We start from the raw sequence: 19,878 nt of genomic DNA, 5'->3' as shown, positions 1-19,878 counted from the left end.
AAGTTTAGCTAAACTGGTAAAATGACATCAAAACATAAACTCAATTGTAAATAATTTATCTATTGGTTGATTTTTCCAGATCCCGACATTGATGCTGCTTCTGCCATGATGCTATTGAATTCTGCCCATGAGTTACAAGCAGGTTGTGAGTAGATGCTTCGGTATAGTAAAGTAGAAATCAATGTAACAAACCCTAAGAAAATCCTCATCTTAATGAAACTGCAGTTAGTTTGGACTCCATGCGCCTTATACAAATGCAGCCTGCACTGGCAGCCCTTAGCCCTTTTTATTAATCAGTAGCATGTAAGGAAAGCTCCTGCTTAAAATGAAAAGATCGCAAATCTTCAGAATGGCTGCACAAATCATTTTTTTTAGTCTTACATGGATTTTTAAGCTTGTTGTAAGCGTTTTGCTCATCTATAATGAGTTTTAAGTACAGTATATATATTTACCCCCCTTTAAGGTCTAGGATTTGATCAGGGCCCCCTCTTACCTTATAACAAAGTTACAGATATATAATTAAATAATTATTATAGCCACTGAATGATTGTTCCAGGAAGATTCAGGGTAGCCAATAAGCATTCTCTCTAAATCTTACTCTCCAAACCTTCAGTCTAGGCTTCCAGGGCTATCTATAAAGGCAAATAGGTAATCTCAATACATTTCTCCCTAACCCCAGTGATTGCTGTGGACCCTCTCTGGCAGGGCCAGCCCCACAGTTTGGGAGAAAGTTTCAGATTCAGTAAAAAAAATCCTGGCAGCAAAAATGACTTTATAGAGAAAAATATATAACTGCTTACAAATTCTAAATCTGGCACCCTCCTTAGAGCTGTTATTTTAAATCTATTTATAGCTCCGAATACACATTTTGTGACAACATAAGTCCCATTTGTTTAATTTGCCTACATCATGAGACAGACGCTCCGATCCTGCTGTAAGAGCACAACCATCAATAATATATGATGTAAAAACATAATCCAGAGATAAGAGCAATGATTTCCAGCTATGAAAGAGAATCCCTCCTCACCAAGAATGACTCATGTACCATTTACATCAAATGTAGCACAGACATTTTGCCCAGTAATCACATCTTTTTTAAATGCAATACCTGCTTTAATTAACTTGAAAAATGAAAAAGTTTGTCCATTTTGGAAATGTAAATGACATTTCGGACAACAACTCTGTGTAAAGCCCCCACACAATTGAATCAAACAATGCATTTTCAGTGTGATTGCATCTGAATTTATGCGACAATATGATAAATCTAAAGCAGATTTCTCTGACCCAAATGCATGTAATCGGACCATTTGGCCTGTACAGGTAACTCCCAATTCATCCTGTGTGGCCAGCTTTAGAGATTATTGCCTGAAGTGGACATCAATAGGAAATACCTATAAAAAGATATAATTGTATGTTTATGAGTGATTATACTGCCTGTGCAGTATGAGCTGCACCACATGTCCCACTGATCGGTGGAGGGAATTGCTGTTTTAATAGCTGGTTAACATCTTGTTTGCTATAGTAGAAGTTAATTCCATGTCTTTAGTGACATTAAAAAACTAAAATGCAGATGCATGGGTTATGCCATGTTAAGCGTGGTGAGTGAGGAAGAAGCAACTTTTTTTACACAAATACAGACTTAGCAATAGTGTTGCATATCAGAATCACACTGCTAAAACCAATTTAGTTTATAGTTACAGACACCTAGGGCTAATTACTTTTCCTAACAGCCTATAAATTGTAAGGATATAGCCCACTCAGATTTTAGTTTGGGCTATTGGTGCATTGCTTGCTTATAAGCTCTAAAGTTCAACATATTTCTGGTCAAACTAACTTGTGAAGCTCGGAGCTGCCCTGGTAAATTTGAACAGATTTGGGCTGCCTGGCTGGAGGCTAATCCCGAAGTTCAGCCTGACTAACCCACTGGGCACCTGTGTTGCTTTACTCTCAACTTATACAATGAATCTTTCTATATATTCTCTCCTATACCAGCTGTTGTCCATTGTATGTATGTATGTATGTATGTATAACTTTATTTATAAAGCGCCACAAGGGTACGCAGCGCTGTACAAGCTTACAAAAATACAAAATTACACACAGGGAGGACAATCTAACCTCTGTAAACTAAGTTTGCAGACAAGACTATTATATGACTTCTTGGGTCTTAAGGTGGCCATACACATTACAATCTTACCAAACAAGCAGATTGTCTCCCAATATGGGAGATATCGGGCTAACTTGATCATTTGGCCGTAGGCGGCATTGGCACCATCAGACTGCATCAAGGAGGTGATCCCATGAAAAATCCTGCCCAATCTGACCAATTTTAGGTCAGATGTCAGTTGAGGATGCCCATACAGGGGGCAGATGCTGCTGAATTGGTCTAAAAGACGCGAATTGGCAGCCCTGGAAATGACATAACTTGTATTACTGTCTTGTTTTCCACCAGTATTGTGTTAAACTTTAAAATGCATAGATAAAACTATAAAAAATAATGTATGTATGCTTTTGCTGCTTCTAGAGGCTTCAGTTGGACAGATCTGAAAGGACATCACTTGTGGGACAGTAATTACTGCTCTTTCAGCTGACTGCTACTCTATCATCAACTGCATTTTTGGGCAGAGAGCTACCAGTATAGGCTAAATTGCCCCTTCAGCCATTAGTCCGATTAATTGTGTTCTAACATTCTGAATTGCAAAAAAAAGTTTGCCAGTGTGAACTAGCCCTGTAACTACAGCTACTTGTATTATAAAATGAATCAAAGGGTATTTTCATCTTAGTATACTTTTTAAAATATGATTATTATCCTTACTTTATATAGTGCAGACACATTCCACAGTGCTTTAAAGAGATACCACATCATTCACATCAGTTCTTCTCCTAGTGGAGCTTACAATCTGAAGTCCCCATGCCATTCACACAAACATAGGAGCCAATGAACCCTCCTGTATATACTTCCACTATTCAGTAAAATAAAAATGCTGCTACTGAAGTCTACCCTATCAGTCTTTGTTCTGGCTGGCTGTACACCCAAGTTAAGTTCAAAGAACACAAGGTGCTTCGGTAGATATAGGTGTCCATTTGGCTTTATTAACTCATAGCTCATAGGCCAATGTGCCATAAAATTCTCTTCCCTCCTGATCGTTTAATGAGGTATTCAGAAATCACTTAGCTGGGTGGAACATTTTATTGGCTGTGGACTGTGGTAAAGATTTTACACCCACGTGTTGTAATCTCTGACCCAAGGGCTGAATATTCAAGTCGATCCATATGCTAGCCAATCACATTGCAAAGTAAACATTACTCCTCTATATATTTTCAAGCTTAAAATCTTTTCAGAAGTTTTTGCTGATAACTGGTATTGTTACAGCCTCTCCCATACTGATCATGCACACTGAAACACAGGGCAGACACACACACACGTCACTGCTTCCGGCTTAATGACACATTCTGCTGTCAGCATTTAAAGTTTAACACAATGCTGTTCACTTCCCACTGCCACCTATGAGTAAATGATTGTAGATGAGGATTTCAGTCACATTGATTTCTTAGCATTATATTTGGGGAGGGGAGTAGGAATGTATTGAAGTACCAATAACAGAGGTGGCCTTACGCATTTTGTGTTGTCATATCCTATGACTAAGGGGCTGATTTACTAACTCACGAATCCGAATGGGAAAAATTCCGATTGGAAAACGAACATTTTGCGGCTTTTTCGTATTTTTTGCGATTTTTTTCGTCGCAGTTACGACTTTTCGGAAATTGTCGCGACTTTTTCATAGCCGTTGCGATTTGCTCGTATCTTGTTGCGACTTTTTCGTATTGAGCACTCGTAAACTGCGGGCAAAACTTTCAGACTTAGCATGATTTTGGAAGCCTCCCATAGGACTCAATGGCACTCTGCAGCTCCAACCTGGCCCAAGTAAAGTCACGATACTGAAGCTTGAATGAATCCGAAACTTTCGTACTCGGCGCGAAGGCTACGAAAAAGTCGCGACAATTCGCGCAAGCCGTAACGCTACGAAAAAGTTGCGACATTTTGCGAAACAGTCGTAACGGCTATGAAAAAGTCGCGACAATTTACTAAAAAAATCTCAAAATACCGATCATTAAGAAAAAAATGCATTCGGACCGTTCGTGGATTAGTAAATCAGCCCCTAAGTGTTATGACAACACCAAAGGAGGATCAAACTTTTATTATGTTTACTCAAATTTTTGTATTGATGATGTGATTATCTTGCACTCTTTTGTTACAGTGTTTTATGCAACCTGTACAGCTCACTGACAAGAGGTGTCTGTGGGGATACTGCAATATTGAGACACTCCACATCATGAATTATTATTATTATCCTTTATATGACAGACACCTTTACGCAGAGCTTTACAGATCTGTGGTTAGAAATCATTACATGCCAGGGTACCTTTTTACTTTGCCTTTACACCATGCAATTGTCCCTGTTCTGGTGAGACTGCAGACCAGAATAAAGCTGGGTGTACTGTAAATTGGGATGCGTTGTGAGATGGTAGGAGATATTATTAATGGGACGATTTGCTTAGTCTTTGCTTTGTGTGTGCCTGCTCATATAAGTGCTATTTTATGACTGCAATTGATGTAGTTTTGTATGCTGACAGCATTCTTCAAAAGTTCATGCGTCTACACCTTCCTGCGCCTAAATCCTCCCCACACTTACTGGTAAATCAAGCAGGGCACTTGGGCATGGGAAATTTATGCAGGGCAGGCTGCAGACTTAAACCTAAGGTATCACATGCAGATGCCATGTTACTGCTGAGCCCTGGAAATGAGATCATCTTGACTGTCATTTTGAGTGCAACTGCATCTGGTTCGTCAAGATGCACATGTAATTTGCATACAGCTTAACACATATACTCAACTGCACAAATCTGCGTGACCTCAATTGCCCTGAAATTGTTGGAAAAATGCTGCATTATGTTATGAGCCCTATAAGTTCAGAAGTTTTAGCCAGTTTTTAGCCATCAAAGTTGAGCTAGAAGGAGTAAGTAGCAAATTCAGGAATTGTATTTAGTTTGCATTAGAGATTTGATTAAATCCTAGCAGGATTTTGGGCAAATCCCAAGTGTTCAGTTTAACCAAATCTGCACTTTAAAGCACTGGAAAACTGAAAGTGACAATTTTGCTTTGCAATTGATACAAACCCCCGGATATTTGAATATGCAAATTAGGGTTTTGATTTAGTGCAATCATTTGTGGAGGAATTAGTATGCAGTAGAATTTAAAAAGGATGGATTTGGTGAATCCCTAGTTTGCACAGAGTGGAGCTATACACATACGTTGGCTCTGTTCAGGAATGCTTTGCACACTTGCTACAGTTTGCCAATGTTCCGATGTTGCATCACCTACAGCTAACACTATACCGCTTTAGTGTATTTTGTGAAATCTCGAGTGAGAGGCAGTGGTGCAGACCTAGAATATAGATACCTCTAGTGAAATCCTTTTGGTGGGAATAGGAAATCTGAATGAGCTGGTAGTGAATTATTCACAAACAGCTGTCACATATATGAGAATTGTCAGAAATGCTTTCAATATTATGATTATCGTATACATGTTTAGCTTAAACATGACACGGCTTCTCATTTGTGTTCCAATTAGTCCTTAATTTGAGGAAAACTTGCTGTACCTTAAACATTTCTGTCCCTTTGGTTGGTGTGAGATTTTCTGAAATTGTGACCCATTCGCGAGGGAATTTTCAGTATCAGAAATAGTTAGGTCTGGTCCTAAATGGGACAAAAGAAGAATCAGAAAGCTCTACTGTTTATATCATTTCACAGAATTAAGGCAAAGAAGGCAATGAGCACCCAAAAATTATGGACACAGTGCTGATTAATCAAACTTAAAGGCAATATAAATTCTTGCTTTGACACCTTACTCTGTCTGATAAACTAGCCAAATGTGTGTAAGAACTTTAACATGGACATCTGTTTCCCTACTTTGCACTGTTTCAGCAGGTGGTGGTGGTGTTATTCTTTGGGAACTTTGGGGCGTAATAAAAATTAGCAAAATTGATTATCACTGTATCATTTTGTTTAATTTGGTAAATCACAAAATTGCTTTCAGTCCCAAATGTTTTATCAGATGTCTATTATTTATGTTCTTCTGCCGACACAAAGGAAATATTTTCATACTTGTTAGGCTGTCACTTGCAATGTGGGTTGCAGCTACAAAAAAAGGTCAGGGTACATTAATAACTTTGTTTCCATTCAGGGAAACTGAATGTAAACAGGGACACTGAGCCTTTCTGTGTATTGAGTCCTATAGGAGAACTCTGTTCAGTACTAACACAGTTTTGTGTTGTAAATTGGAATTCTTTATCTGCAGGCAACCCTTTGCTGTACAAATGCTGTAGTGTTGATATTTATAACTATATGTACAGCAGTTCTATGTTCGTAATGATAGCTTTCATCTAGATATGTATAGCTCAAGGTTTTGAATTGTGTTTGGGGTCGTTATAAATTATTTCCTTTTATTTTTCAGTGCCTCCTGGTGTGATACAAAATGGAGCCAGAGTGTTGAACAGAGGAATCTTCTCTGGTGTCCGACCTTTGCCAATTAATCCTATTGGAGCAATGGCTGCCTCAGTCAGGTAAGTGCGCAGTGCTAAACACAAAGGGTCCTTGTTCTGCTCATTACAGATTTTTTGCTAGTTAGCAAACAGTCACTCGCTACAAATAAATTTGTTTAGTTACAAAATTGCTTCTGTTTATCAGAGCTTGCTTAAATACACCAGCATCAAGGCATCTGTAAATATGTAGAGTACAAAAAATGATCTGTCTGGTATAGGCCTAATGTGGTCATATATAGTAGCAAAGTGTTGTACCGTGTTAGTCATAGGACAAAACCAGAAAATATAGGGAAGGTGATAACTTTTATTGGCTAACTGAGTAGGTTAAACAATGAGAGCTTTTGGGACAACGGTACTTAGGTCCCTGCTATAGCTATGATACCATGTTTTCTAACCTACTCAACAAATTAAAGGTACCTTCTCTATATTTTCTGGTGGTTATATATAACTTCTTCCTACAGAGTACAGTGAGCCAGTACCACAGGTATTGTCAGTCATAGCTGAGGTTCCAAAGTTGTCTTATACTATTGTTTTAACAGATATCACAAAGCAGGAGCACAGATGTAGATGGGGATATTGCCAGATTGTATATTAAAGGGAAACACTATAGCTAAAGCTCATTCTCAGGCAACTGGTGATATTACTGTATGAAGCTAAAATAATTATTCCCACGTGTACTTTTGAATTTCGGCACAATCTATGCAGTGGTAAACTACTATGAATTAACATTATATAAAAAAAAGGCTACACTGTTGTAGACCCCACTCTGTAGCAGTGCTTTAGGTGTTACTAGGATAAATGAACCACAAAGAAGAAAAAAGCAGCATAAAAACATTACAGAATGCTTTAGAATTCAGAGCTTTTTATAAGTTGACACAGTTTCAAACAAGCTTTTGCACAGAACAAACCTAGAAGGAGCCTGATCTAGTTTACATGCAGTTAAAGAAACAATACGATCAGGTTAATCAGATATTTCACACATGATATAGATCGACCTGGGAGTTCCTGCCCTTACAGAATCACTTGTTTCAGTATTTAGTTTAGTTATGTTATTGCACTACACTGTGTTTTAAATATCCCTGCTAGTGTGTTATCCGTGGCTTTTAAGTGAAGGCACAGACACTAAGGAAAGCTCTACTTACTGTAATAACAAGGCAACTGTGGGGACCAAATATTTCTTAGTGTTGAATTAGAAAATAGTCAGTTGTTCTGTATTGTCAGGAATAGTTGCTGTTGTAGGATACTCTTCCCAGAAAACCAGTCAAACAATATTGTTATGCTTATATAAGTGTATGTTCAAATCTGTACGTATGTACAGTGCATAGGGCAGAAGAGGCAAGCCACCGTAGCAATATCAAGATGCAGGTTGAAGTTTATCTGATATACCAAGCTGCCTATAGGTGGGACTGTATATGCACTAGCCTTGGGAACCTGCAAGTAAATGATCCTCTTATCTTTCTTCACACCACTTGTGCATGCGCAGTAGAGTCAAAAGATAAACTTCAACAAAAAAGTTTTTTTTTACTCTACTGTGCATCCCTTGGCCCTGGGAAAGAAAACGGAAGTAAGATGACTCGTAGGTACCCTAGGTAGGTACCCTAGGCTGATGCAGTATTCTGGTAACAGGAGCACCAGGCTATCAGGTAAATAATAACAATCACTGGGGGGGGTACTTAACATTTGGCACCCCCCTGACCTTATTCTGGCTTCTTTAACCCTTGCAGTATAATGACCTATGTTGTGGAAGGGGTTAATGTTTTCAGAAGTTCCACCCATTTTAATAACATTTATTTGGTATACAAGTTTTAGCCCCATGGCAACAACATAACATATTTATGAGCCTTGTTGACGACTGTCTGAAGGATATTGCTCTGTGTAATAGACCAGAAACCTGAAGCTTGGAAAAGCAATACTTTTGAAGGGCAAGCTAATTTCTGTTGTTGGTCTTCATTAACCTTCTCACTACCAGAGGCTCCTGTAATGCACTAAGTTCAGATGTTGTTTGTAACATTATGTTGTTGTGGTGCTGGGGTAAAAGTGATGTCACATGCAACAGCAATTTACAAAAGAGTACAAGGGTCGATACATATCAGGATTTATATAATGCATTGAACATATATATATATATGTGTGTGTGTGTGTGTGTGTGTTTGAGTGTGCTGAAAATTGGGCATTTACTACAGAGCAGGGGTCAGGTTTATTGCAATCACAAGCCAATGGCACCAACACAAATGTATTAGAATGTTACTTGTTGCGTCCATATGTGCTGGAGAGCATAAACAATGCCACTGGCTGCCATTGCTGGTTATAAACAACTGTGCATGGGCACATGGATTTAATGTATTTGAGTGCATATAAATGTGTATGTAGTCTTAGAACACAATCAGATCGAGTAATGTGGTTTCTCCGGATGGTTCTCTATCAGAATAATATGCACTTTTTTAGTGACCTAGTTTACTCACAGAAGTTAATAGAGAAAACACAAAATACGGAAAATTCGAATGTCAAAGAGAGGTAATGTAGAGTGGCCGGATGCTGTACTGTAGGGGCTAAAGCACATGGGTTTACTTTTCTTTTTTTCCTGAGAACTACACATGTACACGCAATAAGCTTGCTTGTGGGATTAATATATACACTGCTCAAAAAAATAAAGGGAACACAAAAATAAGACATCCTAGATCTGAATGAACAAAATATTCTTATTAAATACTTCATTCTTTACATAGTTGAATGTGCTGACAACAAAATCACACAAAAATTATCAATGGAAATCAAATTTATCAACCCATGGATGTCTGGATTTGGAGTGTGTGGCCTCCACGTCCCTATATGACCTCCCTACAGCGCCTGGGCATGCTCCTGATGAGGTGGCGGATGGTCTGAGGGATCTCCTCCCAGACCTGGACTAAAGCATCCACCAACTCCTGGACAGTCTGTGGTGCAATGTGGCGTTGGTGGATGGCGCGAGACATGATGTCCCAGATGTGCTCAATGGATTCAGGTCTGGGGAACGGGCGGGCTAGTCCATAGCAACAATGCCTTCGTCTTGCAGGAACTGCTGACACACTCCAGCCACATGAGGTCTAGCATTGTCTTGCATTAGGAGGAACCAAGGGCCAACCGCACCAGCATATGGTCTCACAAGGGGTCTGAGGATCTCATCTCGTTGCCTAATGGCAGTCAGGCTACCTCTGGCGAGCACACGGAGGGCTGTGCGGCCCCCAAAGAAATGCCACACCATAACTGACCCACTGCCAAACCGGTCATGCTGGAGGATTTTGCAGGTAGCAGAACGTTCTCCACGGCGTCTCCAGACTCTCGTGCATCTGTGAAGAGCACAGGGCGCCAGTTGCAAATTTGCCAATCTTGGTGTTCTCTGGCAAATGCCAAACGTCCTGCACGGTGTTGGGCTGTAAGCACAACCCCCACCTGTGGACGTCGGGCCCTCATACCACCCTCATGGAGTCTGTTTATGACCGTTGGAGGTCATTTTGCAGGGCTCTGGCAATGCTCCTCCTGTTCCTCCTTGCACAAAGGCGGAGGTAGCGGTCCTGCTGCTGGGTTGTTGCCCTCCTACGGCCTCCTTCACGTCTCCTGATGTACTGGCCTGTCTCCTGGTAGCGCCTCCATGCTCTGGACACTACACTGACAGACACAGCAAACCTTCTTGCCACAGCTCGCATTGATGTGCCATCCTGGATGAGCTGCACTACCTGAGCCATTTGTGTAGGTTGTAGACTCCGTCTCATGCTACCACTAGAGTGAAAGCACTGCCAGCATTCAAAAGTGACCAAAACATCAGCCAGAAAGCATAGGAACTGAGAAGTGGTCTGTGGTCACCACCTGTAGAACCACTCCTTTATTGGGGATGTTTTGCTAATTGCCTATAATTTCCACCTGTTGTCCTGTGCAAATGGAATCATTTGCACAACAGCATGTGAAATTGATTGTCAGTCAGTGTTGCTACCTAAGTGGACAGTTTGATTTCACAGAAGTGTGATTGACTTGGAGTTACATTGTGTTGTTTAAGTGTGTTTCTGAGCAGCAGGGCCGCTATCAGAAATCATGGGGCCCCTCTAAACAAAATTTTCTGGGCCCCCTCCTCCCACGCCCTGCCCCCCAATGGCCCCTCCCATCAGTAGCATCCTCCAGCCCCCCCCCCCCAAGCATCCTCCGGCTTCCCCCCAGCTCCCACCAGAATCCTCTGGCTCCCCGCTGCATCTGCACAGCACCACCCCCAGTGACTTCCTGCGGCTTCCCCCCTCCACCCCAGCTGCTTCCTCTGGCTCCCCTGCGGCTTCCCCCCCCCCTCCTCAGCTACTTCCTCCGGCATCCTCCAGCTCTCTTACCAGCGACTTCCTTCATTGGCGTCCTCTTGTTATGTGCTGGCTCCCCGCTGCAGCTGAACATTTTATAAGGTTGCGCCCCGTGCGTACGTATTTTGTAAATTCTTTTTAAACAGTTTATGCCCTTTTTTTTAATATATTATTTTGGCTTCATATTTGTTACGTGTGAAGGAATTGCCATATTGCTTCTGTGCCAAGATTAATGATTGGCCACACATTCCAGAGTAGCCATAACTAAAACTTCTAAATTACCATGCACATGATATTAATTAGAAAATTCATAAGTGACATTTATACATGGAAGTATGGAGGCTTCACTTAGCAATAAACATGTCTGTACTCATTAGTAAAATATTAAATTAAGGGGCATTTATGAAAAATTGCGTGGTTGTGTTAAATGATCCTGCATAAAATGGAGTAATCTCTCTTGTGCTGACCACATCTCAATTTCGCTTAAATCTGATTGTATTTAAAGGGATTATGTCATGATTTTTATGGTATACTTTTTATTTCTAAATTACACTCCAATTTGCAGCTCAGCAGTAAATTGTGACTAAGGTTTATCAGAGGACAGGTCACATGACTGTGGCTCCCTGGGAAATAAAGCATATGGCTAGCCCCATGTGAAATTTAAAAATGAAATATAAAAAAAAAAAATCTAAATGTTTTGGAAAAACAGATTTCAATGCAGGATCCTGCTGGAGAAGAACAAAAAACATGTTTTCTCATGACAGTATTCCTTTAAGAAAGATGAGTTAATATTTATAGCATTCTATCAAAGTAATTATGCTTGAAAGCTTGTGGTACTTTTCTTAAATCCCACATTCCATGCAGTCTCCATTCCAGCTGATATCCGTGTCACTGGGATACAGTGGTGTGAAAAACTATTTGCCCCCTTCCTGATTTCTTATTCTTTTGCATGTTTGTCACACTTAAATGTTTCTGATCATCAAAAACCGTTAACTATTAGTCAAAGATAACATAATTGAACACAAAATGCAGTTTTTAAATGAAGGTTTACGTTATTAAGGGAGAAAAAAAACTCCAAATCTACATGGCCCTGTGTGAAAAAGTGATTGCCCCCCTTGTTAAAAAATAACTTAACTGTGGTTTATCACACCTGAGTTCAATTTCTGTAGTCACCCCCAGGCCTGATTACTGCCACACCTGTTTCAGTCAAGAAATCACTTAAATAGGAGCTACCTGACACAGAGAAGTAGACCAAAAGCACCTCAAAAGCTAGACATCATGCCAAGATCCAAAGAAATTCAGGAACAAATGAGAACAAACGTAATTGAGATCTATCAGTCTGGTAAAGGTTATAAAGCCATTTCTAAAGCTTTGGGACTCCAGCGAACCACAGTGAGAGCCATTATCCACAAATGGCAAAAACATGAAACAGTGGTGAACCTTCCCAGGAGTGGCTGGCCGACCTGGAAGGCTTGCTGTGATAGATGGAACCATGAATTCTACTGTCTACCAAAAAATCCTCAAGGAGAATGTCCGGCCATCTGTTGGTCAACTCAAGCTGAAGCGATCTTGGGTGCTGCAGCAGGACAATGACCCAAAACACACCAGCAAATCCACCTCTGAATGGCTGAAGAAAAACAAAATGAAGACTTTGGAGTGGCCTAGTCAAAGTCCTGACCTGAATCCTATTGAGATGTTGTTGCATGACCTTAAAAAGGCGGTTCATGCTAGAAAACCCTCAAATAAAGCTGAATTACAACAATTCTGCAAAGATGAGTGGGCCAAAATTCCTCCAGAGCGCTGTAAAAGACTCGTTGCAAGTTATCGCAAACGCTTGATTGCAGTTATTGCTGCTAAGGGTGGCCCAACCAGTTCAGGGGGCAATTACTTTTTCACACAGGGCCATGTAGGTTTGGATTTTTTTTCTCCCTAAATAATAAAAACCCTGATTTAAAAACTGCATTTTGTGTTTACTTGTGTTATCTTTGACTAATAGTTAAATGTGTTTGATGATCAGAAACATTTTGTGTGACAAACATGCAAAAGAATAAGAAATCAGGAAGGGGGCAAATAGTTTTTCACACCACTGTATATCGGAGTTGGAGAGATGGAACTTCTGATCAATTTGAGTTTGTTATAAATATTGAAAATTAGGATTGAGAAACATCAAATCAATGACATTGACTGGAAAATAATTTATAAATCAAAGTGGAAACTCAATAATTTGCCCTTAAAACCCCAAAAATAATTTTTGCTGATAAAAGAAAACTTAATTGTAAGCAATTTTGCAATATACATTTATTACTTTTTTGTAATGGTTTTTTTTAGTTATTTCAACATAGGCAGTGTCTGCCTTTCCTTTCTATTCCCTGCCCTGGTGGCTCTGCCATTTGAAACAATGTAACACTATAATGTAACAATGTAGCAGATTTTACAGGCCTGACATTTGCAATGTTGTTTAATTAGTAACAACCAGGAGTTTCGAAGATGCTGCTTTAAATAGCTATAACATTTACAAACAACTTTTAAAAGAGAAGGAAAGGCTAGTAAAGAGTTAATCTCAAGCTGCATACCTTCAGTTGTCTCCCCATATTTCGCCTGTTCGGAAGATCTGAAGCGAAATAGGAAGAAAATATGCTGAGCTGTGTAAAGAAAGTTCCCATAATGCCTGCACCGAGACCCAGACCAAGTGAACATGCTCAGTTAGTTAGACTATGAGACTATGAGTCAGCTTCCTGCTGATTGGCTCAGATCCACATTCCTAAGGGGGGGGGGGAGTGAGTTCTTGAGTTCATTCTTGAGAGAGGGGGGAGCAGGAAAGCTGTGTGTCTCTGGCACAGGAATTACAGACACAACTAATCTTTTTTCAGAGAAGTCAGTGCAGCATTTCTGTGAGTGCTTATGTATTTACATAGACCTTTCTGATAAAGCTTACTTAGTTTTTACCTTTCTTTCTCCTTTAAAACACTAATCATTTTTAATAAATTGATATTGAAAAAGTTGCTTAGAATTATGTTTTCTTTTATTAGGCAAAAATTTTTGTCCTTGTCCTTTAAGTAGAAATTGATGGGACTGTTAAGGAGCACTTATGATGAGATAGATTAAGAGACCTTCTTATTATAATATAGCTACACTCAAATGTAGTATTGTATAATGCAGATATTTGTACTATTATTTCAGATCTAACCATTAACATTTTCCTTCTGGTTCTGTTTTTGCAGAAATGGCATTGCAAATTGCCGAACGCGGATGGAGAGTGAGCCGTCGTGTGGATCCCCCTTAGTTAGCAGTGACCCCAAAGATGACCACAATTACAGCAGCGCCAAATCTGCTAACAAGAGGAGCTCATCGCCCAGTGACTCCATATCGTCCTCCTCTGCCGATGATCACTATGAATTTGCAGCCAAAGTCTGCCGAGAAGGCAGTGATATCAGCTTCCAGAGCCATGAGAGCTTCAGTGAGACAGAGGAAGAGGACAAGAAACAGATAAAGAAGGAGTTGAAGGATTCCCTGGTTGAAAGCGGCTACTCCTCCCAACACAAGAAAAAGCAGCATTTACTAAAACTTCGGAGGATCCCCAGTGATGCCCTTCCTCTGAAAAAGAGACGCACAGAAAAACCACCTGAGAGTGATGATGAAGAGATGAAAGAGGCCGCTGGGTCTCTCTTGCATTTGGCAGGAATCCGCTCTTGTTTGAATAACATCACCAATCGGACGGCTAAGGGACAGAAAGAGCAAAAGGACAAAGAAACCACAAAAAATTAGTGCAAATCATATATATGTTTGGATTTTAAAACCATTTCTTTCAGCACGTCAGGTGAATTCTAATGATTTTGTGGCAATATCAACAATTTTTTCCCCTTTATTTTTATTTTGGTGTTTCTTTTGGACCCTTGAAATGTTTATTTTTTAAAGGAGATTGAAGCCATAGAACTCAGCTAACATTTTCCGACGAAAAAAAAAAAAAAAACCTAAAAAATTTCAAAAGCCAAAATCACCTTCACTCTCAACTGCTCTCCAGGAAGGAATACATGGTTTATCTTGTCTCAGTGACAACAACCTGTGTAAGAAGGGAATTGGCACGTTCTAGGATGGGGGGGGGGCATACCTCAGATATTTCCTGGCTGTCATATCCTGTGTAACATTGTGCACACCACAGATAGCAGTCGGCCACCATCACTTACATAAAAACAAATGAAGCCCTGTGCCATATGTGTGCTGAATAAGCCCAGAAAATGATCACTTTTGCCACTGTATGATACATATTTTTGTGTAGAACTGAAAATCTTGCCAGTCGGTGTTGATAAAACTAGTGAACTTTGCCTTTTACTCCCCCTTTCTTTGCTGGTGAAGGTTGGCAGAATGGTATGTAAACCACACATGCAGAGAAAAGGTTTTCAGTAATTGGGCAGGGGGAAACCATACACTTAAATATTGGCACTGTGCTAGAATCAAATCCAAGAATAAATCACTTATTGGGTCCTTTTGAAAATGGAAATCTTTAAAAATGCTACAGAAACTGCCAGAAGTATTATGCTGTCAAGGGGCATACTAATGTACACTAACAACCACTGCCCTCCGATATGGAGCTTGTGTTACCATCGCAACTGCAATTACTCTGGATGGAAATTCAAACTACGATTTCAGACGCAACCATTAGCCAGCAGCAAACCCAAAATTCTTATCCACAGGTGCATGGATTCCTATTAAAAAATTGCAGCTTTTTTCAAATTGACAACAAAAGTTAATGTAAGGTAAATAATGTATTTAGCATGAAGCATGAATTATTTTCATATAAATAGAAAAAAAAATAGAGGAAAAAGGCAATGCCTCTAATTTGTAGGCCATGGGCCTGGACTTTCTTTTTTTTTTTTTTCCTTTTTCTTTTTTTTTTTTGAAGCAGGTTTTTTAAGGTCTAACCTTCTTCAGGGACAAACAGTTGACTGTTGGGGAACTCACTCTCTCTGCAATATATTGATACATACAAATGTCATTCTCTGGTAGGGCTTGGATGGTTGAACTAAACTGCCTTGTCTGCACATTCAGCCCTCCCCCTACTGTATTTCTCTGTTTATATAAACAAAAACGTATGTCTTTCTCCTTTATGTGTATTTGTTAAACAAGATGCAATAATGTAAACAATTGGAGTAGTGAGTGTGAATGAGCGAATACGGGGACATTTTATTGGACAGGCCATGCACATTGAGCCTTGAACAATAACAGAAACACACAAAGGTGCTCTTGGGTACAGTGCACTGGGTAAAACACTGCGCTTCACAAAGCTGTTGGGAGCTTGAGAGCTATAGAAGTCTACCAACCAATAACTGATTATTGTTATTCAATGCAAATATTTAGCATTTTATAGATCCTACCTGTTACAATACGCATCACCAACACCATTATCCAAAAAACAATTCTACATGCTTTTATAAGGGAAATTCATAATATAAAATAGATTGTAGCAGCCAAATCTATTTGTAGAGTTTTGTGTTTTTATTTTAATTTTCCAGTATATTCCATCTCTGCGCAACCTTAATATTACAGAGCCTTTTAACTAAAATCCTATAGGCCCTCAAAAGTAATTTTACAGCTCCCAGCCAATGAGGTCATGGGCTTCTTTCTAGTACAGCATCCTTTAACGAGACCATACACGTTACAATTATGATCTTGACTGCGACCATTCATCGTTTGTACCCTCCACTGACGTTCAGGGCTGAATAGGCAGATATGGAGGTAGAAACAATAGGGATTCTACCCCTATCTAACGATACAGCCCTAAATGCAGGTTTTGCTTGGGCGCTTCAACGGCACCCGATCAAAACCTTTTGTCCCACCAGATCGACGAGACGACCGATATCCAAAGCTTTCGCGATATCGGTTGTCTTGTCAATCCACCAAACACACCAAATATCGTATGATATGGCCAGCTTTAACATGTTGGCCTGCAGGCTTGGGTCTTTAACATTAAAATGTAGCTAACTGATTTTAAGTTGGGAGAGCACTTCGCCCACAATTTATACACCCTGTATTGTGTATTTCTGCCTTTGTTACATTTTATCTTACACAGACACTAAAACTAGCTATACATGCCAGCCAGCCATTCTATACTGCATCAGCAGCTTACTGGGCTATGTATGGGGCCAAAAACAACTGTTGACCATGAGAGCTGAACGTTTGAATCAGGCAACCTACAAAACATGGATGTTGCTCATACATTTAACATGATTCCTGTCAGTGTTAAACTATTAATTATAGTGATTATAACATACAAGAACTCACCCTTCAGCTTATAACCACACTCTGGTACAACCTTCAGCTCAATAACTAGCACTAGTTCAACAACTAGTTATAATTTACCATATTTCTGTTCATAAATAACATGCATTAGGCTTAATCACTGCCAATAGAAAGTTTTTTGCTGAAAGTCATCTTGGGTATTGCTAAAGCCCTCGGTCTCTTAAGCAAAGGACAACACAGCCAATTTTGTGACAATAGAAGCATGCATGTAGCATACAACGCAGAATGTTTACATATTTGTTTACATCCAGATATCACTGCCTGCTATAAAATTGGTGCTTGTTCACACAATAAGCATAGAGTTAGGGTTGCCAACAACAACCAACTAAACAAGGCACACCAATAAAAATCTGTCTAAACACAGAATGCATGGGTTTTAGTAAAGCCTTTTAGACTTGGTTTTTAAAGAAACCTTTTAGTAATGGTGTTTGTTATAAATAAACCTCACAGCTAAATTCAGTCTGTATAATTGATCTCAAGGGCAACCAGGCGTTGCATCTTTTACTGAAGCGGAGTGTGGCATCTTCTTAGATTTCATAAGGGGAGGAGGACAACATTTTGTTTGGGGAGGCTACGAGTAGCATGCTTCAACTGGAAAGTGTAGAATCATGCAATAATATTTGCTCCCTTAGCTTGCTTTATTCTGTTAATTTTTGCAACAGTAAAAGTGGAATTACAGATGCACTAGAATACATGAATGCAATTCCTAGCCCAGCCAGCATTACAATGGTGTAGTTGTTTGTACTAGATTTGCTTCCAAAACAGGTCTGCAGGGAGCTAAATAGATTGCCATTAAAGTACAAAATACAACTGCCACCCAACCTAAAACTGCCAGTGCTAATGTCATTTTCCAATCCAGACTTGTAGAGCACAATTATTATACTGTTCATGACTATAAAATTCTTCTCTTGCTAAATAAATAATCCCTTTGTCAGTCCGGTCTGCCATGTTGGCTCTCTCCTACCAAAGAGTCTTTCACTGACCAGTTCATGTTTTTATCTTAAAACACAAAAATGGCTCACTGCCGTAACTTTTATGTCAATTTTCTTTTTTTAACAGTTCTTTAATTGCACATGCTCACGATTTTATAAATACAGGATTGTAACATGCACTTTCCATGGTCAGGCTCCCTACTGTGCCCTCGCTGTATGTTCGGTCAGGTTAGGATTGGTAGATCCTGTATTTGAGAGGGAAATTTGTTTTCTAATCGGCTGCACTCACTACTTCAAATTGTCCTGCTATAAAATGTTGAGGAGAAAATAATGTGTGTATGTGTGTATGAAAAAGAATACATTTTTCACTTGTAGATCTTTTTATTTTAAGGATTCTGTAACATTTCTAAAATATTTTATTTTGGTGAAAAAAAAGTTATAAAGCAATCAAAAGGGCCGCGCTCTGTTGCACTGTGGAAGCCTGGTTTGCAGTGTAAGGCTTCATGCACACTACAGACTTTGCTCAAATTCTAGTTGCGTACAAAGGGAAGGACAAATGTGCACTCTGAGAATCTGATGAGTTCATACAAACTATTAAAGATTGCAGCTTAGGCCTAGCCATCAGTCTCTCATCACAAAATGCCAATGAAGCCATCAGATTCTCATAGGAAACTACTGTTCCCCATTCAGTACCCTTGGAGGATCCAGCTGTAGGGTTGGAGCTAGAATTGACTAAAATTTGGTCTGTGTACATTAGGCCCAACTGGTAACAATCCTACAATCCTGCCTTGCTGGGGGGGAGACTGTAGCACAGCAACACACCAGCAATTTGAGGATAGTGGCAACATGGTCCAAAAAAAAAAAAAAAAAAAAAAATCAAACCATAAATGGCCAAGATGAGAAATAAGTACAACAGAGAAGATACTGCCATTCTTTATAGTGTACTTATCATGTGCAACTGCCAATGTTCTGAATCTAAAGAACTGTCATCAGTGGAGGAGTTCTGTTTACCAAGTGAGCAGGCAGAAAGTGAGAGCAATCAGCCGCTTGTTAGCAGATACGGAAAATGATGATTTTAAAACACACTTTGCATTTCACATTTTCTTGATGTGTAATCATATTGCCAAAGAAAAACTATTTCATCGATTATTGTAAATAACACTTTCCCAAAATCTACCATAACGTTTCTGTGATGTATTGTCTTCCAGTTGCAATAAAATTTACTGAGTTGCATCAATTGACATTATTGGTGAGTTTAATTGTTATGTTGTCCTTATCTGAAGCCTCTCCATTTTGCCCCAGAGGGGGTTTAATACGTGGCTGATTTTAAAACAGAAGTCGGACTAGTCCGACCCTTACAAGAGAACTAAAGTTTAAATCACTCGGGGTGCCAAAATGCAGCCCCCAGTTATTAAGATTGATTATCCAATAACTTTTTGCTAAAAACTGCACCAGACCAGGGTATTTCTGCAGAAGATCCTCATCCCCACCTTCTTTGGTTTCTTCTATCTTCTTTACCTTCCAGTCCGGGCAGGCGCGTGCACAGAGTGTAAGCCGAAAATAAAAATGAAAAGCTGGCTTTTTAACTGTACTGTACATGCTAATGCCGAGAGAAAAGTAAGAAAGATTGCACCAAAGAACCTCTGCAGAAATACCCTGGACCAGTGCAGTTTTCTGCTAACAGGAGCAACAGCCCAGGGTATCAGGTAAGTTATTACATTCACTGGGGGTGCC

At 39.7% G+C, this 19,878-nt stretch overlaps 1 protein-coding gene across 6 annotated transcripts in view; it reads left to right on the top strand.

Annotated features, from left to right (window-relative positions):
• Nucleotides 1–19,385, top strand: part of foxn3 (forkhead box N3) — a 185,062-nt gene extending 165,677 nt beyond the window's left edge. For 3 of the 6 annotated variants that reach the window (XM_012968386.3, XM_012968384.3, XM_012968383.3), the window contains 3 exons: nt 80–145; nt 6,512–6,620; nt 14,137–19,385. In XM_012968386.3, coding sequence (XP_012823840.1) covers nt 80–145; nt 6,512–6,620; nt 14,137–14,680 — 719 coding nt within the window. In that variant the 3' untranslated portion in view covers nt 14,681–19,385. The remainder of the gene's footprint in view (nt 1–79; nt 146–6,511; nt 6,621–14,136) is intronic. The other 3 variants (XM_012968388.3, NM_001016300.3, XM_012968389.3) reach the window with 3 other exon arrangements.
• Nucleotides 19,386–19,878: the final 493 nt, after the last annotated feature.

The sequence above is a fragment of the Xenopus tropicalis genome, chromosome 8, assembly GCF_000004195.4.
Source record: "Xenopus tropicalis strain Nigerian chromosome 8, UCB_Xtro_10.0, whole genome shotgun sequence".
Classification (NCBI taxonomy): domain Eukaryota; kingdom Metazoa; phylum Chordata; class Amphibia; order Anura; family Pipidae; genus Xenopus; species Xenopus tropicalis.
Note: the sequence above shows the minus strand (reverse complement) of the source record. Positions and strands in the feature narration are given on the sequence as shown.